Source organism: Musa acuminata, chromosome BXJ1-7 (genome assembly GCF_036884655.1).
Source record: "Musa acuminata AAA Group cultivar baxijiao chromosome BXJ1-7, Cavendish_Baxijiao_AAA, whole genome shotgun sequence".
In the NCBI taxonomy this organism is placed as follows: domain Eukaryota; kingdom Viridiplantae; phylum Streptophyta; class Magnoliopsida; order Zingiberales; family Musaceae; genus Musa; species Musa acuminata.
This window is the reverse complement of record NC_088333.1, coordinates 43,906,296-43,919,547: the sequence shown is the minus strand read 5'-3', so window position 1 is coordinate 43,919,547 and position 13,252 is coordinate 43,906,296. Positions and strand designations below refer to the sequence as shown.

Sequence of the window (13,252 nt, the reverse complement as noted above, 5' to 3'; positions counted from 1 at the left end):
AAATCTAGAGAACCATCATATTCGTGAGACTGGCATTTCTCAGGATAGTATAAAGACAACACATTTTGAAGAATCTTGAACTAGAAATCATAAAGGATGTGATAAATGATGGTATTGCCATATGTTCAACAATAAATCAAAGTAGTTCAAGAACAATTTCTTCAACAGTCCAAACAAGGAGAGGTATGATTTCTGCAGCAACCAAAAAACATGCTTCTGGCGTTTCTCAGCTACCTGAAAGAGGCTTCCTAGCCACAAAGAAGTACATAGGTGTGAATATCTCCTTCCTGCAAGTATTGTACAAATTGAAAGGTTAATATACATTGGAATATTCACTGATTTCTCAATGATGGAATGCAGGAAAGATAAAAAGTAATATCTCATCTAATTCAATTTTTCGTACTTTCCACCTTCCACGAGTCCCTCCGCTGCCTTTTCTAGGAACGACGAAACCCTGTTGCTTCCTTCCGGAGCAATACCCATGAATTCCAGTGTCTTAACCTGCAAAATTAAGCAGCAAGCAAGTGAGCAAACATCTCCAACTGCAACCAAATCTTGGAAAGTGGAAGATAAGTACCATAGTTCTAGTGATGAGTCGCCCAAAAGCCGTCAAACGGAAGCTAGTTATGGAGAACCGAGTTGTATCAAGTGGTAGATACCAAGAAACAGGAGAATCCACCGCAAGATCCTTCTCCCATACAACCTTAAAGAAGGGCAATTAATGAGCATATTAACAAATGGCAAACGGGGCTCGCATGGATTGATGAAAGAGCATGCAGTTTCTTTGTACCTCAAACCCCGCAAGCTTCAGGGCATCAAGGCATTCTCTTGTAGTCCTTATATCAGGAAGACCATTGCCAAGTTCAATTTCAGACTTGGTTTTCTGGTGACTCTCATTATTTGGATCGAAATGGTCGGTCATGCACCACTCGTATGCTGCAAAACACTGACCAGGCTTCAACACCCTATAGATCTCCTTATAGCAGCCAACCTGCTCAATTCACAAATCCAACATTGCTCATGATTAAATATAATTAAGACGTATAGTAGCACAGACAAGCATATAAAAGAACATACTGCGTCTGGCGCATGGCAAGTTGCTTCTATTGCATAGATACTGTCAAATGTGTCATCAGAAAATGGCATTTTCATGAAGTCAGCCTGCAGTTGTGTGACAGCACTTCTCAGCACTCATGCTACTGTTAACTTGTGTAAATCTTGTATGATTGTCATAAGCAACATACCTTATCAATTTTATAATGGTAATTTAAAAGAGCACATACATATTCATAGTAGTCCTAGGATAAAATTTGAATGGAAATGAGTCTTGGAAATAAAAACATGGAGAACAGACCTTAACAAAGTTGCATGACTCACTTAATCCAGCTATGTGGTTAAGCTCCTGCAGAAATAAATTTGTAGGGGAAAGAAAAAGGTTAAGAATGGTCATATTGCTATGCTATAATTATCTTATTTTATGACAAAAAATTGATGAGATTGATGAAAACAACTTCCTGCCAAATAAGCAACTTACACAAATCTGGACTTATGGATTTTCAATGATGTCATTTAAATGCACAAAATTCCAAAAGATATGCACTTACTGTTCCCCTTGAGATCTGATACTCATTGTTGTTTAATCCTGTAATGGATGCTGAGCTGCAAAAATTCACATGTATTATGTCATTACAAGTGCATTATTCCATTTCAGTAGACATGAAGCTAATGTGGCAACTCCGAGGTACATTCCTATCTACAGGGTACCCTAAAAGTGATGACATAAGAAAAATAAAATCTCATAAACAAAAAATTTATATGCAAAACAATATATCTAAACTATTAGAGATTAAGAATTCATATATTAATATATTAAATGAAGAAACTGTATGATGAGTCTATGAGATTCACAATTCCAATATTTTATGACTTGTGGTTGTCCAACTAGGTAGGCAACTGAAGAGACCGAAGTATCATACCATCCAAACAGAAACTCAACTGAAGCAACATGACATCCCAAAAAATATCTAAACTCGCTTCAATTTGCATATTTGGGAATTCAGGTTGAGCTGCGAAGCAGGCAAATTTTACTAGTTGCAAGCCACAAAGAGTTGTATCACAACTGAGAAATTGCATTGTGTTGCAAGTGGATATGGTTGTGCTGGACTTTTAGCTATTTATCTGTAGATTCAATAGGATGAGTAAGGGAAAGTAGAAATAATTTAGTATTGGAATATATTGGGAATCTTTCATTTTTCCCCTTCTCCATATCTCCGGCTGTCTCAACTAAATTTGTTTCAGAAGGGCATATATAGGATTTCATTGAAGATCCTTGAACCAGCAATAATGATAAGCAAGCTGTTTGCACAACTGTGTACAACAAAGGGATAAACTAAAAGAGGAAACTGGGATGTTGCCATTGACATTGATGTAACAAACATTATAGAAAAATAAATCTGGAAAGCTTTTAATTTGTTCTTTCATGTGGCCTAAGCCACTTTAATGTTCCTACCACCAACTAGTTGATGTCAATGCCAATAATCTTGATACCAGCTTCTCAAAAGACTTAAGTACAGTGTTCATGTCTTCACCTTTCAAGTTCAACAATATCAAAGTACACAGAGAGAAGTGAGACATTTTCCATATAATGAAGGTCAGCTTATCCTAACTAGTCCCTTGAATTGTCAGACGCACATTTTAAAACATCAACCAAGTCTTTTGATGTAAACAAATTACCTTCCCAAAACCATCCTACGAGTTATGTTAAACACTAGATAATATTATCATCTAATATATTTTAACTATATAGATGTTTGACCAGGTGCGTGTCAAAGTGGCTTTGGGAAGCATTGACCACCCTAATGCATCAATTTTGTATAACACTTTTCATAACAAATTAAAATATGAGGAAATTAAAATAGTTTGGAAGATTAAAATGAAAATACCATGGTAACTGCAGTTTCTGTACCATATCATGAATGAACTATATACCGTGATGTAACATTTTGAGCATGTGAGAAGAGAAGTACTACCACCTAAACAGTATGAACAGCAGCAGCAGTAACAAGAAGCAGCCATATCTTGGCTCATACTAAAGCTAGATCAAGATTTGTAAAACATACCAGACCCAAGAAGTCCAGATCTCAGTAAAGAAGCAAAAGAAAAAGATAAAAATATGATTATCATATAAAGATTCTTAAATACATTTATTTGATTAATTGTAATATTGATAAAATATGTACAAAATTTCAACACGTGAAAAATTCTGAAAGAGATTAATTTACCTGAATCTAGCAATCTCTCGTAAAGGCCCACCAATTCCACATCCCACATCCAACACCTACATCACAAGGAAAACCTTATATATGATTGTAAATTTGTCCATACCACAAACTATTCAATTAGATTCGAATGCAACATAAAATGACTAATACCTTCATCCTAGGTTTCAACCCAAGTTGTAAAGCAAGGAAGTGTTCATGACGCTTAATGCTTTCACGAAGTGACTCTCCCTTCCATCTTTAGAAATATACCACAAAATCAGTGTTTTTAGTACCCTAGAAAACATGGAGTAATATAGACAGTAAAGAAAATTTTCATTCTACTGCTGAATTAATTTCAGCAAGTTACTGCTAATGCGTACCTGGGGGCAAAGTGAAATGATTCTCCCCAACCAAATTCGTAAAAGCTTGTGGCAAGATCATAATACTTATTTACCTGAAGTACAAGAAAAAAAATCTCATGACTCTCATAGATTTCCTGAGATGAGAGGCTATTTATTGACCATGGCTTTCAGTGAAGAACTGCAGAAAAATGGTTTTTACTAGGTTCTGAGTCAAGAATCATCTAAATCGCTCAGCACAATCTAAAAATCCATTTATCTCTAATAGCTAGAAATCATTCTTAAGCAACTTTTTTTAATCAAAACTAAGATTTGAAAGGCCCTCACCAAGAAAGAGTCAGAGAAATTTTTTGTGAACACTAAAGCAACACTTCACATGAGTTGGATCAGTCACAAAGAATTAGCAAAGCAATACAGAGCACAATTATGTCAAGGTCACAGATATAGCTTACGAAGGATTGAAGACAACAAAGTTTACAAGATGGACCAACAAAATTTGCAAGTATGATCATTTAATGCTCTACCCTTCCATATTTCATCATGGATGCAATAGGGAACATGTGGAGGCTGATATTGAACTGTTGTAATGACATAATAGCACATTGTGATCTGGTATTAGATTAAGACAACAAAAAGTAGAGTGCGAATAAATAATGGCCCATTCTCATCGATTGACATTTAATGTCTGCTGACATTTAGTGTCTGCTGACATTTCAGACTTTCAGTAACCTTGTTGCAATAAAGTAGTAAATTAAGCCTGAGCATTGAGGCCCAAAATATGCTTTACAAGCGCCCCTTGTACCATATATATGTATCTTTCTTATTCAAATCATTTTTCCTATAATCCTGTCCTTCAAATTGTAATCTTATCTTTATATATATGCATATGTATTGTAATCATATCTGCATCTTCATGAGAAGCTGTATTTGCTCTATAACTACCTGCTATAAAGCCCATGACAGCTATGATTTTACAGATTACTGAGACTCCAATACCCACACAAAACTCTTACATATCAACAGGTCACCAATCACCGTGAAGTTATCAAAGGCCAGTGCAGTGAAACTATTTCACACTCCAAAAATCTGTACTGCTGTCAATAGCATATTTCCAATGTTTTCACCACAAAATGTCATACATTGCTGCAGCTGTTCATGAATAATCATACTGAAATTGTCATGACCCGAATCTGATGGGCTAACTAGCCTATCAACTTCGTTTGGTCTAAACCACTGACCAAAATGCTTAAGCTGAAGTTGATAGTAGTACACTCATCAGACCCTTATAGGACAATCGTAATCTTTGCCCACTTTCGATGTGGGACTAATCAGGGGTGTTACAATCACCCCCACTCAAAGGTTTGACATCCTCGTCAAGGCCCAACATAACCCATATTAGGCCCTAGCATAGTGCATGTGAGACGTAGCCCAGTGGTGGCTCCACGCCGTGACGAGTCTTCTGACTTCGTCTACGGATAGTCCTTTCCTACTCGAGCCCCCTCACCATACTCAAATGCTAGGTCGGCTTTGATACCAAATGCCATGACCCGAGCCTGATGGGCTAACTAGCCTATCAACTTCATTTGGTCTAAACCACTGACCAAAATTCTTAAGCTGAAGTTGATAGTAGTACACTCATCAGACCCTTATAAGCCAATCTTAATCTTTGCTCACTTTCGATGTGGGACTACTTAGGGGTGTTACAGAAATACAATTCCAATGTCCCAAATGGATTTGTCATCCTAAAAGAATAGGCAAAACAAGGTTTGCAATATGTTTATACAAATTCATCATGATTCCTGCACTGATTCTAGCAATAATTTGAATAGGCTGTTGAACAAAAAAATTTATTAGATTTGAAGTAAACAAAAAGGCAATTTGACCAATATGTATAACATACCATATCACTGTAGTTTGCTTTTCTTGTTTCCTCATCCCCTCCATAACTGACATGATACTTTTCATACCTAATGCAATAATGCATTGTAATATATCAATGATTTTGCAATTTAAGCCATATGGAAATCTGACTATTGGACCATCACAACAAAAATTACTTTCATATAATTGCACAAGTTGATAGCAAATGTGAGGCTAATTTTAAAAATGAAATATTACTCATTTTGCATCAGATATCTGGTTTAAATTGTGGCAAATCTGAGATGTCTTCGAAAATGCAAAGATGCCAATATAGTTAGTATTCCTGCTATGCCGGTAATTTCTGTCGCTATCATAGTTGGGAAAGTGACAACTGTTACCATGGTGCTCCTTGTATTGATGCCAATGGGGGGAGTCAATAAATGCTGACTTTGTTGGTGCTTCTTGCAGCTTCCATTGCTATAGTTACGACTGGCATTGTTTGCAGTGGCTAGAAAACATTGGCTGCCGGATTACCACTTAGATGGACATCTAACACCTAGAAGGTCCATAAACCTTTGGCAATCCTAACTGCTATTATTTCCTAAAAATTTGGGCCAACACTTCTGAAGTAAAATTCAGAAACAAAAAAAATATGTAAGATAAAGAAATATTTGGTCATTTGGTCTTATCTATTCCTATTGTGACCAAGGTTTGTGTCCTGTGTTAGTTGAACCTTTTAGAGTTATTAAACCAAGACAAAGTCAATAGATATATTTGCAACGTGGATGTCCAGAAGAACTCGGAAGGAAGGATTTAATAGCAGTAAATACTTGGTCAATGGTGGAGTAATGTCCCAAATCCTTGCTCCTGCTGGCTGATCTGGGTCAACTAAGTGGCAAAAGGCCGTCAATTAATAGTTCCATATGGTGTTTTACACTAAGTCTGTCATCCAATAGCCAGATTCAGTACATAGAATATTATTTATCATAGACACTGGGCAAACAATTCAACTATACAACACCGAGAAGATAAGCATTATTGTTAGAAGGAACGAATACATCGGTTAACTAACAAAAGAAACATAGCACAAGCAATTTGCAGATGATGAATTGGAGAAGATCATTTACTTACGGATGAGAATATCTCACACTTTCTGAAAGTTTATTCTTCTTCTTGTACCTTTTTTTATGTTTTCATTTCTGATCTTGCATCTATTTGATTTTAGGACGTGATCCAGTAAAACAGTATCCATTAAACGCCATGCTTTCATACAGAAATAAAAACAACCAACGAATCTAGCATCTTCTATCCATTGCTCAGCCTTTACAAACCAAGTTCCAAAGCATAATCTAATGCTAGCTAGTCAGCAAAATTTCTCATCGCCATGTTCAAAGTGAACAAACTAGAAAACTGGAACTCAGATCATGCATTCCAACAGTCACACAGCATTACGATGAGTAAAGGAACAAACTGATCGACAGCAGACTGCACATCTTCCTTCTTGATCTTCCCTCCCACGCCCGCAGCGAGATCCAGCGCTCCAGATTTCGACATCTGACTATCGACCGTGAACACACAATATCTGTAGATACAAAAACTAATTTTGCGAAGAAAAACAAACCAGAAAGGATTTAGAAAGACAAAAGATTTGGGATTCAGAAAAATGCAGAACATACAGAAGAGAAGGAATGCAAGAGTCACAGTTAAATAGATCAAAAGATGGGGATAGAAATCATAATGCTTCGAGGATACCAGAATAAGGCAGATCTGAAGGCCAGTTGTAAAGGACACGTCTAAACCATTCACCTAATAGAAGACAGGTCGGCTATCTCTTTCCACGCCGCAAAAACTAAAGGACGCGACTTTTCGTGGGGCTTCGTTCAAATCCAACATGACAAAAGACAAAGCTCCTTAACTCAGAAGACAACGATGGCCGGAAATGTACAGATAAATCCAGCTATATATTCTGCTCCACAAGGATCCGCAAGAAAAGTTGTGGCGTCAAAACGTCCAAAGAAGAGAGCACGATTCAAGATTAGAAAAGCAACCTACTCCAACCACATTCTACTGGAACAATCCTTTAAGAAAGGATTGGGTTTGCAAAACAGAGCACGGCAATTGGTACACCAAACGATTAAAACAACGAGATTTTTATGGGAAAAATGAGAAACATAGCAAATATCTCATCGATTAAAGCGGATATCATTCAGAATAAGCAACGATTGCTGCCATATCAGAAAACATCAAAGTCGATCGCATTCGTACAGGACGAGGAGGAGTAGGAGGAGAGAAAGGGTTTCGGATTTGGGGTCTCTGGGTGCACCCACTGGTCTAACGAGGCCCATCAAAGCTCTCGCAGACCTCCCATCAAAATGGGCCACGGCATGGCCAGACGATCTTCCTAAGACAATGAGCAAATCATGTGGCGTTAGGTTATCGGTTGAACTGATGGATCAACTGATCCAATCACAAACTTAATGATTCTATATTAAATATACTTTTACATTACACGTGAAACAGAGAGTGAGAAAAACAAAAACAAAAAACACGAACATAATAAATTTTCTTTTTTTAATCCTTATAAATAACAAACAAATGGGATATCTTTTTTTTATATATATCAAAACCATAATATTCATATTTAAAGTCGTCTGTGAAATGAATTAATATACACATCATATCTAAAATCGTCTGTGAAATGTCATCTCTCTCTGAAGATTGTGTGTGCCTATTCTATTCTGCATGGATCTGATGGGTACAAACATAACTCTGTGATACACATCAAACGAACTCAGTTAGCTATCTGTCTTATTGAATCAGTGCAGCAAAAGTTTAAGCAAATATCTGCAGCATCACTGATGGTAGAGATGGACATATGTAACAATATAAATCTTCTGCAATCCAAGTGACATGCTTCGGAAAGAACTCTTATATCTTCTTCCTTCACGGGTAACCAATCCATGTTGAGTGCCTGATATGGTTCTGATGTATTTGGCATCATGCTGCAGACTTCACTGGATTCATGATCTTGTTGTCAAGGGCTCCTTCCATTCTCAGGTAATCAAACTCTAGCTGATAAGACTGTGACCAAAGCAAAGCATTTCCCACTGTGCCTACATTACTCTACTTGTTGGTCTGAGAAGGGGAGACATGTTATCGATGACCTGCAACGGCGAGCGTCTGCTTGAATCGTTCTGTGACTTCAGATGACACACCAGAACGTGCTTCTCCTTCTCCTTGTATGCATCATGTAACTGCGACCGCAGAGGGGTGGAAGGGGGTGCATTGAGGAGTCTGGTCTTCGATGGCTGGAGCTCTCTCTGCAGCTCCTTCACTACCTTCTGCAGCTCGATTACCTTGCGCTCGCAAGATCGTGCCCTTTGCTTCCGCTCCAGCTTCTGTATCAAACAAGAACAGCTTACTAACAGTGGCCTAAGAGAGATGGATCAAACAACATCGGCTTACTCGCGCGTGCTGGGAGTGGAAGTTGATCTCGGAGGCAATGGCTCGTCGCTGCCAGTGGTCTCTGGAGGACCGGAGCTCTTCCATTTCTACCCTAACTTGCTCCAACATCTCCTGCATCTCGCTCCACTGTTCAGACTCTGCCCTCACCTGCTGCACGATTCTGCCGACCACCTCCTTGCAACTGCAGCAGCTCGACAACCGCTCCATCTTCTCCTCCACCTGCAAGTACAGTTATCCAAACTTGCAGTCAATGTCAAACCATGTGAATCCTGTATGGAATCAGAACACCCAGAAAAAAAAAAAAAAAAAAAAAAAGACATATTAATTCTCGTATGTAAAGTCTCTTCAGCAAAAACTTGATATCTGCGACTCAAAACTACACAAGTGATTTGATCTCAACAAGTCTAAATCATGCAGGCTCAGAGAGCAATCAACAGCACCGAAAACAAAAGAGAGTTGGGACCAAATCATTCAAGCAATTAGGTACGGAGGATGGGAAGATGCTACAAAACGAAAGCTTATGGTACAGAAAATGAGGATGCAAGTTAAATCGAGCTTGATGGTATTGCTCACGACCAGTAGTACTTGGAGGCCATCAATGCATGAAAGATCAGGGTAGACAGCTATGAGAAAACCAGTTATCTTGTACCAGTTGGCCAGCATTTAAGGCACTGCCCACCGTACTAACTTTGATGCTGTCCGCCTAACATTCTTAGAAAAGAAGAACAAATACAACCTAATTGTAACCAAAAACAAACACAAAGAGAAAGAAAAAAAAAGGTCATCCTGCCATTAAAACGAAGAAGGTTTCATATAATATTCTGCACAAGGCAAAGCTACTTAACCATAAAATAGCTGTGGGTGAAGTTATTAGGCATTCATGACTATGCCGCAAAGCTTTGTCCTATCATGCATTTTGCTGCGTCTGCCTCGGTTTGCATAAAAGTATCCATTACGGACGAATTGTATATCGTCAACTTGACGGATCCTCTAAGTCTGCTGCTTTCTTTACGTCCTCACCAGCTTATCAAGCTAGCCAACGTTTGACATCAGGAGTAGCTCCATATTATTAATCACCCACTCGAGACTGGCTTTCTAACTTGAATTTGATCCCGGTCAATGGATGGACATGGCGAAGGAGTTCACAGCATCCATCTTGGTGGGCTACTCCTCAAGACTCGCTATACGCAAGTCCACGGCATCTGACATGCCTAAAACTCTATATGGTGTGCGTGCAGGATGTGGACAGGCTGCTGACATGTCCATGGCGTGGCACTCTCGTGGTGCCCACGTGGGTGCCATGTGTGCGTGTGGGGAGATGCAGCAGTGCCATTTTTGAAAGACGATGAGATGAGATATGAGATGGTTTTGAATCTTACTTGCTGCTGCTGGACTTGAAGGAAGGGGTTGTCTGTCTTGTCTGCTGCTTCAGTGTACCCAGTTATGTTTTGGCTGAAGCAATTCCACTCGCTCTTCCTGCTGCTGCTTCTGCTGCTGCTGCTGCTAACGTTGGCAGAGAGCAAGTGGCTGCACTCCTCCATCCTCTCCAACATCCCCCTGGACATCCCCTCCATCTTCCTTCTCAGTATCTCCACCTATTCCCGGAAGGGGTTCCAACACAACAGAAACAAGCGATCGATGCATCAGAAATTATGCAGAAAGAACCGAAAATTAATCTAACTCATATATCGAGTTCTTTTCTGAAGCTAAGCATGTAGAGATGATTACTTCGTCGGGAGACCGCCGACTGTGACTCGAACCGGGAGTAGCATCCTCCTCCTGTTCATGTGGTTCTGCTTGTGCGTCTTTCTTTGCAAAGGCTTGCACGGAAATCTCTCGTATGTCCTTCACGCTGCTTTCCTCCTCCAGCTTCTCTAGTTGCCGCCGAAGCACTGACGCTTGCCGGTCGAAGTTTCTTCTGCAACTCCCTCGCGGCGGCTTTCTCGAGCCTCCCGTTCTCCTCCTCCGGCTGCTACTTCCTGCCAACTTGAGCTCCTGCAGCTTCTCCTCCAACTCTTCGATCCCCTCGTCCAATGCTGCGCCCACTGCCGCGCGCCCATCAATCTTCTTCCTCCCCTGACCGGTCGGTATCAGTCTCAAAGATCGAGATACAAAAAGGAAGGAACCAGAATGAGTGTGACGGCATCGAAATTGCAATTAGAGCATACCGAGACTAAGGTTTCCATGGCGGATTTCAACGCGACCTCCAATCGGGTCCGGTTCCTCTCCAGCTTCCGAAGCGCCACCTCCCGCTCCATTCTCAAGAAGTTACACTCCGCTCGAAGTATCTCCGCCTGGAACCGCCACCTCTCCTCGCCAGTGGAGTCCCCTACGGTCTCGCCGGAGGACATCCCCCACGTCAAAGGCGACGGCGGCGGCGTCGGCGTCGGCGTCGGCGTCGCACTCCGCTCCTGATCCAGGAGTTCCCCGAGCTTCCAGTCCAGTCTCTGCTCCGGCGGTGCGGTTGCCCGAGACCGCCCTGACCGCTGCGGCAGGTTGAGAATCCTCGGCGGGGGCGCTATCTCCCACCTTCCGTTCCTCGCCGCCATTCCGTTCCTGGTTGCCACCTTTCGTAGTTTGCGCTCTTAGTTTCCCTTCCTTACATAAGCGAGGAGTCGAAGGGAGTCACAGAGGGCGTGCGACCGCAGTAGATACCGCCGGGGGGAGAGAAGCAAAGAGCGTGCCTCGTTTTCCGCGAAGGGAGAGGTTCGATTTGAAATGGACCAATCTCTCGCGTCCCCGAAATGACCAAACCACCCTCCTCGGTCCCAATCATGAACACTCGATACCCAATGATGGGAACATCATCTCCACCGAAAGCCACGAAATCGAAAGCCAAGGCGAATCTCCGAGGGCAGAATCGTCAAACACCCATCGATGTCGCGATAATTTCTTGCACGGGGCGGTCCCACATCTCCCCAAGGTTTGGTTGGTGCTCTCGATGGGTCCCTAGACCAGCGGTGCTTCAATATTCGCGCCGAGGAGGAGGGGCGCGTTCGTTCATTAACTAACAATCACAATGGTTCTCCTCCATCCCTCCTTCCTCCGGAGGTGACTCACGAGACGCTTGTGTTGGTCACGTCGAACCCAACGCGAACATTAACGAGTCTAATCTAATTGTGTCACGACACAGGAGAGGTGGGAGTTTGGGAGGTGAGCGAGGAAGACGAGGGTCGCAGGGAAAGGTGAGCGACACAAAATCGCTGCAGCCATTATTGCCCGTGAGGCGACCTCGCCGCGGAGCTGTCATCCCCCTCCCTATCCATGTTATAGTTCCAAGTGTCCCCTGTGGTCAATCCATGAGTTCACGCCATGGAGATGGAGACCGAGTTTAACCATGAAAAGAAAGAAAGAAAGAAATAGTGTGGAGACAAAAAGGATTTGAACCGAAAACAAGAGGGAGAAAAAGAAAAAGGTTTTGTGTACCCAACGAAGCAGAATTGTACAGACAAGTTGACATAGAGAATCTAGCTGATGAGGTAATAATTAAGTAGTGCAACTCGTCGCGAAAAATGGAGCGAGTGCGTCTCTGTCTGGATGTGGCAACAAGCAAAACTATGTGTACTACTGCGGGGTTTATTAACTATGTGTCACGTTAGAAAATTTAAACTTGCAACATTGCAAGGACTCACTGTTTATTTGGGTATCACAGGAAATGGTACGATGCAACAAAACTAGTTTCATGCAATAATATAGTATCAAAGTCCAATTTCGATGCGTTAGTTCTTGGTATCGGTGACCTACGCCAAGGCGGAAGGTCACCCCAACCTTGTTCCCGTGATGGTTCTTGCAAATCTTGAGGTGAAATTGTGCGTCCTCATGCAATGCTCGACCGATGTGTCTCCCGATAAATCCCTCCGACAATTAGGGTTTCATTAGATAAGCCTTTAAATCCCAAGTGGAGTTGCTGAAACAACCAAACATTTGAGTCATAGCTACAGTACGTATTACCTTGTAGGGTTTCATTAGAGCTTCGTTACAGACAAAGACTCTTCGCTCTTTCTAAGGTCGTACTAGGTTTAAAACCTCTCTAGGTGTGTGAAGATGGAATGCAAGACAACTAGAAGACAAGTTGAATCAAGAGGGGGGGGGGGAGGCAATAAGATGCATGGAGCCACATACCTCCCATTTAGTGCCTTCCACCATCCACCAAGCAAGCAAGACAAGAGAAGAGGGGGCAGTAGTTCCAGTGTGGACATGCAAGTCCAAGACGATGGACAAAACAAGAGATGTCCTTCGGATCGACATGGCCGATCTGAAGCTCGGCAGTGAGTTTTAAAGCCCCTGCAGATTGTCTTCATTGATGGC

The 13,252-nt window shown here is 41.4% G+C and overlaps 2 protein-coding genes across 6 annotated transcripts; both read right to left on the bottom strand.

The window, feature by feature from the left end:
- Positions 1-75: 75 nt before the first annotated feature.
- Positions 76-7,787, bottom strand: LOC135679648 (cycloartenol-C-24-methyltransferase 1-like). Of its 5 annotated transcripts, none has more exons than XM_065193633.1 (13): positions 7,232-7,787; positions 6,951-7,076; positions 5,520-5,586; positions 3,641-3,714; positions 3,432-3,516; positions 3,282-3,337; positions 1,605-1,659; positions 1,355-1,402; positions 1,078-1,161; positions 791-991; positions 578-703; positions 404-501; positions 76-287 (listed from the first exon to the last, which is right to left on the bottom strand). In XM_065193633.1, exons 2-13 carry the CDS (start codon positions 7,031-7,033, stop codon positions 227-229), a joined length of 1,038 nt encoding a protein of 345 aa, XP_065049705.1. In that variant the 5' UTR covers positions 7,034-7,076; positions 7,232-7,787; the 3' UTR covers positions 76-226. The 5 variants fall into 5 exon arrangements, with proteins under 5 accessions (XP_065049705.1, XP_065049708.1, XP_065049707.1 ...); XM_065193636.1 differs by having other exon boundaries at positions 6,951-7,061; XM_065193635.1 differs by lacking the exon at positions 7,232-7,787 and adding an exon at positions 7,156-7,218 and having other exon boundaries at positions 6,951-7,061.
- Positions 7,788-8,468: 681 nt separating this feature from the next.
- LOC135680076 (uncharacterized) lies at positions 8,469-11,593 on the bottom strand. Its single transcript, XM_065194067.1, has 5 exons — positions 11,113-11,593; positions 10,673-11,020; positions 10,324-10,539; positions 8,945-9,163; positions 8,469-8,877 (listed from the first exon to the last, which is right to left on the bottom strand). The coding sequence occupies exons 1-5, from the start codon at positions 11,491-11,493 to the stop codon at positions 8,593-8,595; spliced, it is 1,449 nt and encodes a 482-aa protein (XP_065050139.1). The 5' UTR covers positions 11,494-11,593; the 3' UTR covers positions 8,469-8,592.
- Between the last annotated feature and the right edge of the window lie 1,659 nt (positions 11,594-13,252).